Genomic DNA, 14,079 nt, shown 5'->3' with positions numbered 1-14,079 from the left:
CTTTTTCGGCAAGTGTAAATTTGTTTAATAATTGAGTGGTCACTTCCAATTCTCATATAAGAATGATCTCATTTTCCCTTGAAATGAAGTCCCCAAGGAGTAGTTTACTCTATTGTCTGTTCTTACAACAAATGGCTCCCTGAAAACTATGATCCTTCTCCTATGGAAATTTTTTATTTGTTACTCTGTCAATTGCTGCACCTCTAAACAGCACTGTCCTTGCTGTAAGTTTTGTCCTCCACTAATTTAACATTTCAATCATTGCATTTCTACCGCTAAAATTTCCCAAAAGTCCACAATTTTGCAACCAGTCTATCTCATTAAAATCATAGTAAACAAAGGACATGATAATGCTAGGTCAGCTGATACAGTGTTTGCATTTTCCGCAGCTGTCAAACTTCAATTTTATGTCACTTATCTTTTGACCAATCACAACGCTGGAATAAGTTACGTGCTTAAAAACATCATGACTTTCAGTTTCAATTAATTAACTTTGTTAAGAAAACGAAGTTTATCAACATAAAAAATGATGGAAGAATTAAAAGATTAGGTTGTTTTTGCATTTTATGATTATATAGGAAGAGCATGTGCTATTTCCATGTTATTTGCACGTACTGGTAAAGTGCAGTTGTCCCCTTTCATGTTTGTAAAACTGTGAACAGCACTGCCTGTGGGCATAAAACACAAGATTGGGATGATAATGCTTGCAAGTTCACATTCTTAGTCCAAGGTGTGACTTTGTGAGATTTTTATACAAAATTTTGAGTAAAATTATTTTAACTCCTGATGTACTGATGACTCATCCAAGATAAGGAATTAGACATGTAATGTTCTATTTAATATCATAACTGCACTTTTTCTTCCTTAAATATTGTATTAGTACAGTGGAACCCCGTTATTACGTTCCCCCTTTATTACGTTAGTCCGCATATTACGTTGGAATTTCAAAGCACAAAACCATTTCTTAACAAACCTATATAAAATAGACCTCGTTATTACGTTGTCCTAAAATGCCGGGACTCGGTATTACGTTGTAAAAATTCCGACAAAAACGTAATAAATCCCTAATTATTCAATAGTGATTCTCAAAATAATAAGCCATTCACACCTTGACTGCCAGAGGCAGTCACCACGTAAATTTCCTGGTCTGTTTGGGGATTAGAGACGCTTGACTGATCACGCTTCGATAGATCTAGCGACATCAATACAGGTGAATACCCCGTATAGAAGCCAGTGATAAACAATTAAATAATGTTTATTTAGAAATTGTACTCTATGAAATTTACTTCATTTTTCATATTTTGATAATCAAAGAAATAATTTCTCAACCGCCTGTGTGTTCAGCATAGTGTAATTACCTTCGCTATTAAAACTCTATTCACGGAAAGCTTTGGTACCAAACAAGAAAGACAAGATTTATCGCAGCAATGTTACAACCGCTTGGGTAACTGCTTGGACATAGGTGACTAAAGGTGTTCAATTAAAAAAATTGTTCGTTGTTTGGACATGCAGCTTGGGTGTTCGTAAATCTCGTCCATACATACACCAATCTATCGGCCGATTCGTGCACGGCATTTACCTCAGTGAATATTTTAAAATCCCTTGATGCGCACAAGATTTTAGTGCCATCATTTAGCGTTATAAATGAAATCTTCGTGCATCATTATATTTTTTTTTTATGTGAATTGCGCTTAAATTGTTCTCCGTGCATGTTTATCGTTGGTGAGAAGTGTGTAAATGTTGGGTATCGCGTGCGTTTTGTGTCTATAGTTTTGTTGTTTTTAGGATGGGATTTTTTTTTATTGCGTTGTGTATTGTGTAATTAGAGAACTTAATAAAAACGATGTTTTGTTATTTTTTAAATACGAATGTTGAATACGAACCGGAACGAGTTATTGAGAGAAATTTACATGAACGCATTGTTTTAAAGTTGAACAAAATGGCGGTCCAAACGAATGCAGAAAAAGCAACGTTTATCAAAACATCCTTATGTATCCTACACCGAAATAAAGAAAAGGGATAAGAACATGAAGAATTACGGACATTAAAGATAAGATGTAAATAAAACAAAGTATCATAGTCTTTTAAACAAAGAAACAGTAAAGATATATTCACACACCCCTTCACGGAGTACCAACGGACGATATACAATTTCCAAATGATATTTTTAACGGATTTAACTGGGAACGTTTATTACGTTGCCCCCGGTATTACGTTATTTTATCGTGACAAAATGGAAAACGTAATAACGGGGTTCCACTGTATATGAACGGTATACGGGTATAGTGTTTTGGGTGCGTTGTTTTTTTTAAATGTGATGCAGTCCTAGAGCTGATTTTATAAAACATTATTCTTTTTCCTGCTAAAAATATTTGAAAGCATTTGATGGATATGTTGTAATTATATACAGATATTTTTTTTCAGTTGATTTCGGACTCTTCATGCCAGTATGGATTGCAATCAGTTTGGGGCACCGGGAACCAGTTATTTGTATTTCCAGGCAGAAACCCTGTTCTATATTCAGGTAATAAGGTGTAATGATGTGAGATATGAATTTGTCTCGGTCCTCTATATCTTAGTTTATGTCTCAGTCCTCTATATCTTAGTTTATGTCTCGGTCCTCTATATCTTAGTTTATGTCTGAGTCCTCTATATCTTAGTTTATGTCAAGAATTCAGATCTGATTCACCACTTTTTTAAGTTAGAAAATTGTAATAAATATTGAACTATGTAAGTGTTGTGGGGTATCATACTTAGTGATGAGATCACAATAAATATGTTTAGAATTGACATTGGTGTAGTTATTTTTCAAAATGACATTCAGAGGGCAGAAATAGCTACTGTTGCACGTAGTTCTTTTATATCACACACACAGTTCTTTTAGATCACACACATAGTTCTTTTATATCACACATTGTTCTTTAATATCACACATACTAAGTTCTTTTACATCACACATGGTTCTTTTATGATGTTTATATTACACACATAGTTCTTTTATATCACACACAGTTCTTTTATATCACACACACAGTTCTTTTATATCACACACATAGTTCTTTTATATCACACGCATAGTTCTTTTATATCACACACATAGTTCTTTTATATCACACGCATAGTTCTTTTATATCACACACATAGTTCTTTTATATCACACACACAGTTCTTTTATATCACACATAGTTCTTTTATATCACACACATAGTTCTTTTATATCACACACATGGTTCTTTTATATCACACATCATTCTTTTATATCACACATCATTCTTTTATATCACACATCATTCTTTTATATCACACGTGGTTCTTTTATATCACACACATAGTTCTTTATTATCACACATAGTTCTTTTTTATCTCACACAGTTCTTTTATATCACACATAGTTCTTTTATATTATACATAGTTCTTTTATATCATATGTGGTTCTTTTATATCACACATTATTTTATATCACACGTGGTTCTTTTATATCACACACTCAGTTCTTTTATATCACACATAGTTCTTTTATATCACACACATAGTTCTTTTATATCACACGTGGTTCTTTTATATCACACACTCAGTTCTTTTATATCACACATAGTTCTTTTATATCACACATCATTCTTTTATATCACACGTGGTTCTTTTATATCACACACATAGTTCTTTTATATCACACACACAGTTCTTTTATATCACACATGGTTCTTTTTATATTACACATAGTTCTTTTATATCACAGACATAGTTCTTTTATATCGCACACACAGTTCTTTTATATCACACATGGTTCTTTTATATTACACATAGTTCTTTTATATCATACGTGGTTCTTTTATATCACACACATAGTTCTTTTATATCGCACACATAGTTCTTTTATATCAGACATGGTTCTTTTATATTACATATATTTCTTTTGCATCACACATTATACATATGTAGTTCTTGAATATTGTAATAGCTAAATCAAATATCTGAATAGCTTTTATCAAATTAAAATTATATATGGCTAAATCAAGTGAGTGCTGAACGTAATTAGTACCATATAAGTAGAATTTTTAGCAAGGATTTGGCATTATTAGTGACAGTGCTAAGATCGTTAAAACTAATTATCGTTAACAATTCATTTCATAATGGACATGATGGAGGTAATAGCTGTCTTTCTTGGAATTTTAAAATCGCTAACATTAGCTCTTGCTAAATTAATATACCCATAATTTATAGACAAATCGCTAAAATTGAGTCTCGCTAAAAATACCACTGATACAGTGGGTTGAAATACAGGTGAATGTTTTGGCACTTGTTACTGTTGCTCTAGATTGGGAAATAAACTGTTCAGTAATACTTGCTTCTGGGAAACCCATTGACAAAGTCAAATTTCATGTGATATATTGGGTAATTCTGTTATATTTCAATTTTTTTTTTTATTTATTGGAAATAAAGATGACTTGATTACAGAGATTTACTCACCATATTACTGTACATGTCAATAGAGAGAAGACCAGCCACTGGTAAACGGGAAGTGATTCAGGAAGTTCAATGGGACATTGATCTGCATCACCCTGTTCTCAGGAAAATGGTCAACGATTCACACAGTAAGTACATTAAGGTAACTCCATACTCGCAGTTTTATCTGATACAAGTTTAAAAAGTGTACTTATATCCATTTATTAGAGTTCAAACTAACAAATTATCAAATAAAATATATAGGTCATCACACTTTTAAAGATGCGAGACATACATAAACAGAATCATATATCACCGTCAGAAAATTGCAATTTTCCTTAAACAACGTTATCAAAATTCAATAAAAACTGGTTATGACGATATAATAGCATTTATAACAATTTCATAAAACTGTTTCTTCACAAAAATATACAAAATGTCTGTGAAAATAAAGGAAATCTATCGCATAATAGACTTGATAGAGAAATCAATAAAAACAGAGTTATTGCCCTTGGATTCAATATTTTGAAACTTGTCATTGATTATTCATCAATAACTTAAACTTTTGAAATATTTTATTTTTAACAAGATTTTTTACAATAACTATCGAAAAAGACTCAAACAAAAGGTACGCTCCTATCATGCATAAATTTAAATAAACCATTGACTTTGCAAAATCTGATGACATCACAGGAGGGTGGAATTACTTTAAGCAAAGAAAATTTCAAGAAATGGTGTTGACAAATGGACTAAGCATTCACCATTCATATAGTCACTTGTTGCAGTCATTGGTACATATAACCCTTGATTTATTATCCTATGCAGGTATATTAGGGTTATTTTCCATTTATTCCATGTTTAAATTTACACTTCCTGAACATGATTCTGATGAATAACTAGAACCACAGAATCCAAAGCGACTCATAATTTGAGTGAGAAAATGAACTACAGTGTGATGACATCACACGATTGCTATAAATAGATAATTATGATATAATAACAAAGGTGTCTAGAGACTTGCTAACCTCTGTAAAGGCTCCATAATCTCTCTTTGTTAGCACTTGTTCTCATACACAATTTGCTCCCAAAATCTAATCTTCTCTTGCTAGTCATCAAACTTATCTTTCGTGAAAATTGGAATGAAATTCATGCTAAAGTTTTTAGCTCGTCTGATTAGGTTTTATATGTCACCTTTCTATCTCTTGTCTGTAGTCTGTGGATGTCTGCATATTTTCTTCTCAGGAACCACCAATTTTAACCATATTTGGCACAAAACATCCTTGGGTGAAGGGGGATTCAAGTTTGTTTAAAGGAATTGGACCAGACCCCCTTGCAAAGGGTTGGTTGGTTGATCAAGCCAAAACAGGGTGGGTTGTTGAAAACATCTCAAGAACCATTGAGGCATAAAATTCAAACTTGCATGAAATGTTCTTTAATATAATGAAGACTCGAGCTTATTCAAACCATCAGTCGTAAGCCATGAGTGGGCCACATGGGTTCAGAATTTTATGTAGGACTATGGGTGAAAATTCTTTGAATATTTTCTTCTCAAGAACCACTGGAGTGCAAATGACAATCATCCCCATGCAGTGTATATTCATTCACCTGAGTACATGCAGGCTTTCAATTATTCAGGTGAAGTGAATTTAGAAAATGCTTAATATTTCTGTAACCAATTTAAATTTTATGTAATAAGAAGGTAGAGTAAGGGCCTTCCTTATGTGGTTTCCATTTTGAAATGTCAGCATGGACCAAACTGTAGATCAATTCCTAATTATTAAATCAGATCAAGTCTTTCTCAAATTGAGTATCATTTTAAGGGTTTACTGGTATTATTAGAATTTCTGTATATAGAATGAACATACTTTTGTCATAAAAATGTATAGAATCTAACAATAACATATTGTTTATTGTGTCATGTTTTGCCTGCTAAGATTTCTGGTGAACCCTCGTCTTTCCTGCAATGTGATTATATTCTACAATTCAACCTTCACTTAGTAGGCCTATACAGTCATGGAAAATAGAGAATAATTTTGTATATAAAGGTACTCAGTTAATTATTAAAAATATTTTATGACTTCAGATATATTTGTTACCCTTCAGCGCAAAGCGACCCAGTTAAATGGAGCAGCCCTTCATGAACAGTAAGCTGAAAGAGTATTTACTAATTTTGATTTTATATCAGGGGAGATTTTGTGATTGAAATTTGTCCGTTGTCAGTCCGTTATATGTAAACTTTTCACATTTTTTACTTCTTCTTTAAACTGCTAGGCCAATTTCAACCAAACTTGTTACAAAACATCCATGGGTAAAGGATTTTCCAAGTTTGTTAAAATGAAAGGCAGATATTGAAATAAATGGCCATGCTTCCTTTAAAGAGGAGATGATAAAGAAATTTGTGCAATCATTTAAATATGCAATAACGTTTTGTAGGACTTTTGACCACTGCATAGGAACATGGTGTTTGAATGTGGTATCTTCAATATTATGTTCATAGGAATGAATATTTTGATTTACACAGTGCATGAAATATATTAAGCAATTTACCTCTAACACTGGTCAGTTGTGTAATCTTTTTTTTAACAGAATATTAAAATCAAGCAGACACTACAGGGCTACACAGAAAGCTTACCTGAAGGATTTGGATGAAATGATAGGTGTGAAATTTGGTATCATGACTGATTATTATTATTTATTATTATTATTTACAGTATGAAATGATAGGTGTGACATTTGGTATTATGACTGATTATTATTATTTATTATTATTATTTACAGTATGAAATGATAGGTGTGACATTTTGTATTATGACTGATTATTATTATTATTATTTATTATTATTATTATTATTTACAGTATGAAATGATAGGTGTGACATTTGGTATTATGACTGATTATTATTATTTATTATTATTATTTACAGTATGAAATGATAGGTGTGACATTTTGTATTATGACTGATTATTATTATTTTTTATTATTATTATTATTATTTACAGTATGAAATGATAGGTGTGACATTTGGTATTATGACTGATTCTTTGTGAATTAGATTTAAGGGAGCAAGGATAACTAAGAACTTTGTTCTAAAATGATCTCAGTATAATCAAAGACGTTTTGTGATATAACACCAATCGAAAAATTCTTACTTTAAAAAAGATAGCTTCATGTTTACACAGAGAGCACACGAGACGAGGACCAAAGACAGCAGTACACAGATCAGATGAAGTTACTGGACATGTCTGAGCTCATCTGGAGTCTGTGTGAAATCCTCTTCATAGAGAGCCCTGTTGGTAAGCCCCCTCTCTCTCTCTTTCTCTCCCTCTCTCTCTCTCTCTCTCTCTCTCTCTCTCGTACTGTAAAACACAAATTTCGATAGGATGTGGTTGTAAGCTTGTGCCTGTTTTCTGATCAACATTTGTCTGTTTTATGTCTCTCGTCTGTTACCTTTTCACTTTTTTGACATCTCAAGAACTATTGAGCCAAATTCAATCAAACTTGCCAGAAAGTATTGGGTAAACAAGATTTCAAATGAAGGACCATGCCCTCCTCCAAAGGGAGATGATTGAAAATTAGTAAAAATTGGTGAAATGTGTAAAAAAAAAAAAAAAATCTGTTCACAAATGACTTACTAGTAACCAAATAAGCTCAAGCTTATTGAAAAAAGGAAAGAATGCTCATGTAGTGAATATTTAATTTTTTTCAAACCAGGCCCCAGAGAGTCAGAGTTGGACCACAGAAAGGGGTCAAAGTTCAACATTACTTAAGAACATGCAGAAAAATTCTTTAAAACATCTCAAGAACCACAAGGGCATATGCCACATATCTAGTTAATATGAAAGCAACTGCATGAAGTGTTGATTTAATTTTGTTCAAACCATGCAATCTGTGGCCAGAGTGGGCCCATAATAGGACTTTGAAGTTTTACATAGGAATTATTAGAAAAATTCTGTAAACATGTTTTGCTCAAGAACTGCAAGTATCCTTAAGGAGTGTATATTCAAGTTTATTCAAACCATGACACATGATGCCAAGACAAAGCCACAAGAACTGTAACAATTACAATTTATAGGGCATCATTGTATTGTGTAGATTCCAGGTTATGTAAACCATAATTCCTGATTAGATAGGATTATATAAGAAGATTCTTTGAAAATCTTCTCTAAAAACATTTAGCTTAGGTTAAAGTTTTTTTCAAGCAAAACCCCTATACAGGGCAGGATTACTGTCAAGAACTTCAAGGATAAATTAAGATGCAAGTTTGTTCAAAACCTTACATGACCAGTATGAGGTCACTTACAAGTAAAAAATGCAAAAGCTCAGGTGAGTGATACAGCCCATGGGCCTCTTTGATGTTTAAACTCATTGAGTTTTCTGTACTCAGCAGAGATTAGGGGTGAATCAATATATCGAAATGTACCGGTATACGCCTGTCCAGCGATATACGATACAGTGTTTCGACGATACGATACAATATAATGTTGGGGTTAAAAATAGCCCTTTTAATTGTCGGGATCGAAGTGCATAATTTAAAAATGGCTTCTAACAGGAACACGATTCCTCAGACTTTAATCCCCGCTTTTTCATTGTGACATTGGAGATTCCTCAGACTTCAATCCCTGCTTTTTCATTGTGACATTGGAGTTTCCTCAGACTTTAATTGTCATTGTTTGTTTTGTTATGAAATAAAAGATATTAAACCACTTCATTTTTTAAAATTTTTTATATTTTACTTCAGAAAATGCTTAACTACGTTGTATATCCAATATATCGGATATCGCATCAGGAAATATTGTATTGTATCAATATATCGGATATCGCATCAGAAAATATTGTATTGTATCGGAAAATCTTGAGCAATACACACCCCTAGCAGAGATGCATTAGTAATTGTACATAACCAGTCAACTGTATGTTTTGTGAAGATTTACTGTTGGAAGGGGAAAAGAGGCATATTAAAGAAAGTGTACAATAATGCACAAATGTACAAGCATCTAAGCTGTGGAATTTGTTAATTGAACAATCTGCTACACAGAAATTTTTTATTTGCAGTTAGCATAATGCTGATACATTTACAGGTGACCTTGTTATTCCCCAATTACTGGAGTGGCTCAAGATCCACTTTACGATGGCAGAGAGAATGTTTGGTGAGCTAGTAAGGGAGGAACAACCAGAACACAAATCTACATACTGGGCTACGGTAGGTGTACAGGAGGACTGAGATACAGTAGGACTTGAGATACAGTAGGACTGGAATATAGTAGGACTGAGATACAGTAGGACTGAAATACAGAAGGACTGAGATACAGTAGGACTGAAATACAGTAGGACTGAGATACAGTAGGTGTACAGGAGAACTGAGATACAGTAGGACTGAGATACAGTAGGACTGAGATACAGTAGGACTGGAATATAGTAGGACTGAGATACAGTAGGACTGAAATACAGAAGGACTGAGATACAGTAGGACTGGAATATAGTAGGACTGAGATACAGTAGGTGTACAGGAGAACTGAGATACAGTAGGACTGGAATATAGTAGGACTGAGATACAGTAGGACTGAGATACAGTAGGTGTACAGGAGAACTGAGATACAGTAGGACTGAGATACAGAAGGACTGATATATTGAAGTACTGAGATACAGTAGGACTGGAATATAGTAGGACTGAGATACAGTAGGACTGGGATACAGAAGGACTGAAATATAGTAGGACTGAGGTACAGTAGGACTGAAATACAGTAGGACTGGGATACAGAAGGACTGAAATATAGTAGGACTGAAATACAGTAGGACTGGGATACAGAAGGACTGAAATATAGTAGGACTGAGATACAGTAGGACTGGGATACAGAAGGTGTACAGTAGGACTGGGATACAGTAGGACTGACATACAGTAGGACTGACATACAGTAGGACTGACATGCAGAAGGTGTACAGTAGGACTGACATACAGTAGGCCTGAGATACAGAAGGTGTACACAGTCTAGGTCAAAAACTTTTCAAGCTACTACTCTGGTCGGGCTAGTTGAATGTAAAATTTCCTAGGCCGAAAAAAAATTCACTAGACTCAGTGCTCCAAGTTGCGAGTAAAACGGTTGCATTTTCGACCAGAAAATCAATTTTGCGACTAGAGATTATATTTAAGTCGCATTTTTGCGAGTGGGGAAAAAATTGGGCATCCAGTAAAATTTTGTAATCGGAATCGGAAGTCTGAATAAATATTTTTCAGTCTCGGTCAAAACAGCGTTTGAAAGCAATCAAGATGATGGTAAAATGAGGGTTAAAGCACTTTGGATTTATCAGTAGTAAAAAGTAGAAGCCTTGGTCTAGTACATGTAATGAAGAAATTCAAGAATTACACGGAGAAAGTTCTGCATTTAAAGATGACGTAGCTGTGTCTAAAGAAAAATGTAAAAGTAAAGGAAGAACCCCAGTCCTAATGGCTGAAGGAATTTTCGTGGTTGATATACAGAGATTGCAAAATGTTTTGCAGAATTTGTGAGGCCAATCAGCCCGCAACGTATACCATTTCTGGACACCCATTGTCTGATTTCACCACGACCTGGTGTACATCTTTCAAATGTGGAAGTGTGATTATTCACGGTAACAGTAAGAGACACGTCTTTGTCCGTGACTGCATTATTAGCAGTAAGTCGAGCGGGGCAACTGTTGTTGCTAATTTTCACAGACAATCACAAACTCGGGATGTAGTGTTCTTATTGATGCTGGTACTGATTGTTCAGCAAAATATCCAACAAAAGTAGAAGCTCTTATTCACATAAGCAGTGAAGGCCCACTTATTGATGACTTTAAAGCAAATCCTTGTGTGGAACGCTGGGCTTTCTTCCCCAGAAGCGTACTGTAAAATATACAGGATGGCCCAATGCAATACAACTTTTGCCAGAGTAAATACTTGACTTGTTCCAGCATGTTTCACAGCACATTTCTATTTAGTTTAAAAATAAAACAAACAAAACGCATACATGGGTGTAGATTTTTTTCTTGAAAGATATTCAAATTAAAAAAAAACATTGTAGGTCTTATTTACAAAATCTTTTATCATGGCGATTAGAAATTTTGAACATGGCGACTAGAAACTTGAAAATGGCAACCAGAAATATTTCTAGGTCGGCATTTTGCGACCTGATAGCAGATGTGACTTGGAGCACTGCTAGTCCAAAATCAAAACAGTTTATTAAAACAAATTTAACTCACAAATACAAAAAAAATGTTTCTGTATAGTAAGAATGAAAACAAAAATAAATGAAAAATTTCAGTCATACTCCACTTCATATAATATTAAATTTCTGTCAATTTCAGATTCAAGCAACTCATTTTCACTCTCCTCATCTTGCATTTTTCACAATACGTACACAACATTGTATTTTTTTCATCGTCAAACTTTAGCTATGGACGGTTCAAGGTCCATGATTAAACAGGTCCACACTTTCTCTTTGACTCGTATCTTTGTTTGTGTGCTTTTATTTCTTCTGCACTTCGTTTTTTCCCCACTCGCTATGACAGCAGAAGAGCGACATGTGTAGGTGCCATACGATTTGTACCCAAACCTTTCTCTTTCGTAGCTGAGACATTTCGTACCCCTTTTCAGCGTATTAGAGTTTGACATTAAAGATGAAATTACCCGGTACAAAATAATTTGGACTCGATAAACTGGCAAGCAAACTCAGCCAATCAAATAACGTTATTACACGAGGTATTTACAGATTTTTAATATTAGTCCTGTGTATATATATATTTTAAAGAAAAAATTATACTAGTCCGATCGGGCTAGTGCAGGGAAAAATCTACAAGTCTGACAGAAATTTTACTAGAAATCGGTCATCAGTCTAGCGTTTTTCGCCCAGACTGTACAGTAGGACTGAGATACAGTAGGACTGGGATATAGTAGGACTGAGATACAGAAGGTGTACAGTAGGACTGGGATACAGAAGGACTGAGATATAGTAGGACCGGGATACAGTAAGACTGAGATACAGTAGGACCGGGATACAGTAAGACGATGTACAGTAGGACTGAGATACAGTAGGACTGAGATACAGAAGGACTGAGATACAGTAGAATTGAGATACAGTAGGACTGAGATACAGTAGAATTGAGATACAGTAGGACTGAGATACAGTAGGTGTACAGTAGGACTGAGATATAGTAGGACTGGGATATAGAAAGACTGGGATGATATCTAAAAAAAATATTCTTGTTCGTTGAACAGTCACTCAATATAATATATATTCCGAAGTTACTACTCCTCTGTCTCAATATTACAATTGTTACACTTTGTCTCCTTCTCACACTTTGATTGGCACTTTCACTTTGTGTCAGCCAATCACAGTGCATTTGACAGAAATCATAGTCAATTTATGAATACTCCAATCTTATATGATGCTAATGAAATCTGAAGACCAGCACCATTGAATTGAATAGGAACTTGACTCTATATATATGATTTCGTATAGACACAGTGTGACATGGATGTTGACACGATACAACATTGAGGGCATTTTGTACTACCTTTCTACACAGTGGCCCACAGTGGACTTCTTGTGTATTTGAAATACACATACACTGTCACATGAAATACACATACACTGTCGCATGAAATACACATACACTGTCGCATGCTGTGTGCACAATTTAACACAGACCATATTACATCTTGTGTTTTCTATCGTGCGACAGGAAATACTCATGGCGTGTATTGTATATACAAATGTAGTAAAAAGCCTTTGATTGGGCCACAATAGGGAACTGAAGTTTTATGAAGTTATATATAGGAAATATTAAAAGTGTTTTCCTCAAGAACAGCATAATCATGATTAGTCATATCAATATGCAAGCATCTTCAGACTGCAGATTCAATTTCCTTCAAATCAGGGTCTGTTGGTAGGATAGGGCCTCATAGGAGATCAGAGTATTTTCTTAACAAGGACCACTGATTAGTATTAATTTGCAAGCAGTCCAATGTAGTACAGATTCATATTTGCCAAGGGTTGGCTTAAATATGGAATCAAAGTTTTACATGAGAATTTAGTAATATGAAGAATCTTTGGAACTAGGAGGATATAACTTGTAATTTTCAGGATTCTTGCACCCCCTGGGCCTTAGGGGTGGGAAAAAACTGCCATAAATTGTCCAATTTTCAAATATCTTTTCTGTGTACAACCACACATCTGTTCTTCTCTACAATTGAATGAGTGCTGCGGCTTTATGTGCCTTCTGGTGTGGAGAGAACTAATTGCTGAGTAAGTACAACAGCACATCTGTAAGAAAAAGGAAATGAGTAGTCATGTAGAGAAGGAAGGCCCTACCATAATTGTAAATTTCATGATCCCTGGGGTAGAGGTTCTGACGTCAGGACAGGGCCAAACTTTGCATATAGTGTTCATGTGTAAAATATTTTTAAGTAACACCTTCTTTAATGCTATTGATGCTAAACTGAAACTAAATGGATATTTGGGAGCGGGTAGTCCTTTACCAAAATTGTAAATTCCATGATCCAAGAGCTAGGGGTTTTGGTACCAGGGTGGGGCCAAAATGGTCATAGTGATTTTAAAAGTGTCTTTATCATTTGAAAGACTTTGTCTTTAATTTTGCTGATACTATATATAAAAACT

At 34.3% G+C, this 14,079-nt stretch overlaps 1 protein-coding gene across 1 annotated transcript in view; it reads left to right on the top strand.

Moving 5' to 3' along the window:
• LOC125670789 (nuclear pore complex protein Nup85-like) overlaps window positions 1-14,079 on the top strand; it is a 44,447-nt gene that overhangs the window by 1,187 nt on the left and 29,181 nt on the right. The window contains exons 2-7 of the mRNA XM_048906175.2: window positions 2,425-2,524; window positions 4,491-4,592; window positions 6,527-6,587; window positions 7,030-7,100; window positions 7,624-7,737; window positions 9,523-9,644. Of these exons, the coding sequence (XP_048762132.1) occupies window positions 2,425-2,524; window positions 4,491-4,592; window positions 6,527-6,587; window positions 7,030-7,100; window positions 7,624-7,737; window positions 9,523-9,644 (570 nt within the window). The remainder of the gene's footprint in view (window positions 1-2,424; window positions 2,525-4,490; window positions 4,593-6,526; window positions 6,588-7,029; window positions 7,101-7,623; window positions 7,738-9,522; window positions 9,645-14,079) is intronic.

The sequence above is a fragment of the Ostrea edulis genome, chromosome 4, assembly GCF_947568905.1.
Source record: "Ostrea edulis chromosome 4, xbOstEdul1.1, whole genome shotgun sequence".
Taxonomy (NCBI): domain Eukaryota; kingdom Metazoa; phylum Mollusca; class Bivalvia; order Ostreida; family Ostreidae; genus Ostrea; species Ostrea edulis.
This window is presented reverse-complemented; position numbering and strand designations above follow the sequence as displayed.